This window comes from Notothenia coriiceps, unplaced genomic scaffold (assembly GCF_000735185.1).
Source record: "Notothenia coriiceps isolate Sejong01 unplaced genomic scaffold, NC01 NC01_scaffold00031489, whole genome shotgun sequence".
Lineage (NCBI taxonomy): Eukaryota > Metazoa > Chordata > Actinopteri > Perciformes > Nototheniidae > Notothenia > Notothenia coriiceps.
Window position 1 is genome coordinate 931 of NW_011364190.1, and position 2,622 is coordinate 3,552.

Here is a 2,622-nt window from a genome sequence, read left to right on the forward strand (position 1 = left end):
ATTTCTTCCTTTTATTTGTAATTGTTAATTCCCCTTTCCAATTTTTTAAGTATTTTTAAGTATTGTATTATAAAATCTGAACACAATGCTCCTGTGATGAAAGAATTTCCCAAACTGGGATCAATAAAGTATCTATCTATCTATCTATCTATCTATCTATCTATCTATCTATCTATCTATCTATCTATCTATCTATCTATCTATCTATCTATCTATCTATCTATCTATCTATCTAGTACAGGAATAGCTACATATGGGAAATATATTTATTGAATACAGAATCAGAATCAGATTCATATTCAGAATCAGAATCAGATCTTTGTCATGGTGCATACATGTACATAACATATAAAACAAATGTGATACCACTTTTATACCTCTCACGCGGGAGGAAACGGCTAGATTAAAAAGCTGCTAGCTTTACAATCTGACCTCTAAATCTTGCAAAAATATATTCTTTGTTTAATTTTTTCAGAATTTGAGCTGTTAAATTCACTATTGGTGTTAAGTGGAGGGTTATGTGTCAGATAATAAGTGTTTTTTCTAAAACATTTTAAAAGTGGAAAACCTGCATGGATAAACAGTATTGAGAGTTAACTGTGGATGTCTGACCTTGAGGATGTAGTTTGAGGAGTTTTTGTCATCGGGGGAGACGTATATTCGAATCAGGACATTCCTGCCAAACTGTTTCCTTATCTCAGTGAGGGTCTTCAGGAGGCTCCACTCACCCTCGGACCACTGGTACTCTCCTCCGAGCCCCTCCCCCACCACAGGCCACCGAAACTCGGGCTGTCGGAAAATGTTCAGCAGCGGTTTGCTGTCCACCTGCTCCAGTATAGCTATAAAAGCAAACAGATCATTTAATACATTACAATTAGGTTCAACATTTAGTCTGGTGATTTCATAAGATAAAATGGAACTTTATTAATCCCCTTGGGGAAATTCAGGCGTTTATAGCACCAACAGGGTCAGAGCTTCACAGGATTCACAAAAGGTAAAAATAAAGACAAAATAGAATAAAAATGTAAATAATAATACAAAATGTTTTTCAAATGAAGTGATAAAGTAACTGTTGAAATAAGACATCACAGAAAAACGTTAAATATATTTACATATGTGTCCAGATGTGAGTGCAGGTTAAAGGTTTCATGTTTGTATTGGATTGTTTATTGGAGGGAATTTATGATTTTCTATTGGAATTACCAAAAAAAGTCTCTAGGGAATACATATGTCAATGTTATTTCCACTTAAATGGCAAAGCCAAGTTTGTGTGTGTGTGACGGACTCACTCTCATTCATACAGGAGCGGTAGAGGATCTTAGCCTTAGTCACTGCTTCCAGTTCATCAGGGGGTGAAGGAGCTTCTAGTAACTCTGACAGGAAACAAATTGTAAGACTCTAACAATAAACTGTCTCTAAAATAAACTTTTAAGACATATAGTGTATGGGTGAAGTACAGTCTCCAGTTTTGATAGAAGAAGAAGAAGAAGAAGAAGAAGAAGAAAGGTAAGAAGAATAAGACACTATTTTTAATCCTACAAGAGGAAACCTCCAGGGAACAATGGAGGAGTAGAATTAGCATGTCTCTGGCAAGCCAATCAGGAATTAAATTGGCGACTGGTTCCCAAGCTAAGTCCCAACAGACTTAGGCCCCGGCAACACGAGGACGATAACGGTCGTTTCCGTTACCGTTTTGTGTCATATAGACCATTCGGCCACACTAGGACGACAGAATATGGCACTAAACGACTACGGTAACGATAACGGGTCCCAAGGTGGATAGAACGGCATACGCAACGCTCTGGGGGGTCCAACGGCTCCGTGTGTAAGCCCGATACCAGTGACCACCAACTGGCGGCCCGCAGGCCACATCCGGCCAGCCAGACATTCTCATCCGGCCCGCACGACAGGCGGGGGACTGTGGCGTTGGCGGAGTGGTTACTGCGTTCGCCCCCCACCCATTTTTACAATGTCTCGTGAGTAAGGTGCAGTACCGGAGTCCAACAGAGAGGCAGCAGCTGTGGGACAGTAGACTGCGTACTGCGAAACCTTCCCTGCCTTGAAGAAGAAGTGATCCTTCTTTGTGAAGAGTCTGGTTAATGCGCTCCGCACCACAGCAGTAGCCCCGCTGCGACAGAGTCCAACAGAGAGGCAGGAGCTGCGGGACAGTAGCCTAGAAGCAGGGTTGGGTTGTAACAGAATACATGTAACGGCGTTACGTAATCAGAATACAAAAATCAAGTAGGCTAACTGTATTCAGCTGGCGTTACATTTGAAAAACGAGTAATCTGATTACAGTTACTTTCGTAAACCTGAAGTGAATACATTTTGGAATACTTATTGGAATTATTGGTGGAAAAGTTTCCTCACAAAATGTAATATTCATTACCGGCAGAACTGTGTGCACACTGCACAGCGCTGCAGCACGTCTGAGCGAGAGAGAGATGCAGCGTGTCTGTGAGGCCCCGCCCCCGCACCCAAGGACACCTTACAATTCATAACATATTCCAAGGAAAGGTTTTAAGAAAGTACAAAGAATGCAGTCCGGGTGATGTTTTTTTATGTGGGGTGCAGATGAGAGAGCTGTCCAGAATGACACCAAGATGTTGTGTTTGAGTTCTT

General features: G+C 41.3%; 1 protein-coding gene across 1 annotated transcript in view; it reads right to left on the reverse strand.

The window, feature by feature from the left end:
- Positions 1-612: 612 nt before the first annotated feature.
- Positions 613-2,622, reverse strand: part of phex (phosphate regulating endopeptidase homolog, X-linked) — a gene marked incomplete at its 3' end in the record, with an annotated part of 6,406 nt that continues 4,396 nt past the window's right edge. The window contains exons 2-3 of the mRNA XM_010787932.1: positions 1,290-1,373; positions 613-839 (exon numbers count right to left, since the gene is read on the reverse strand). Of these exons, the coding sequence (XP_010786234.1) occupies positions 613-839; positions 1,290-1,373 (311 nt within the window). The remainder of the gene's footprint in view (positions 840-1,289; positions 1,374-2,622) is intronic.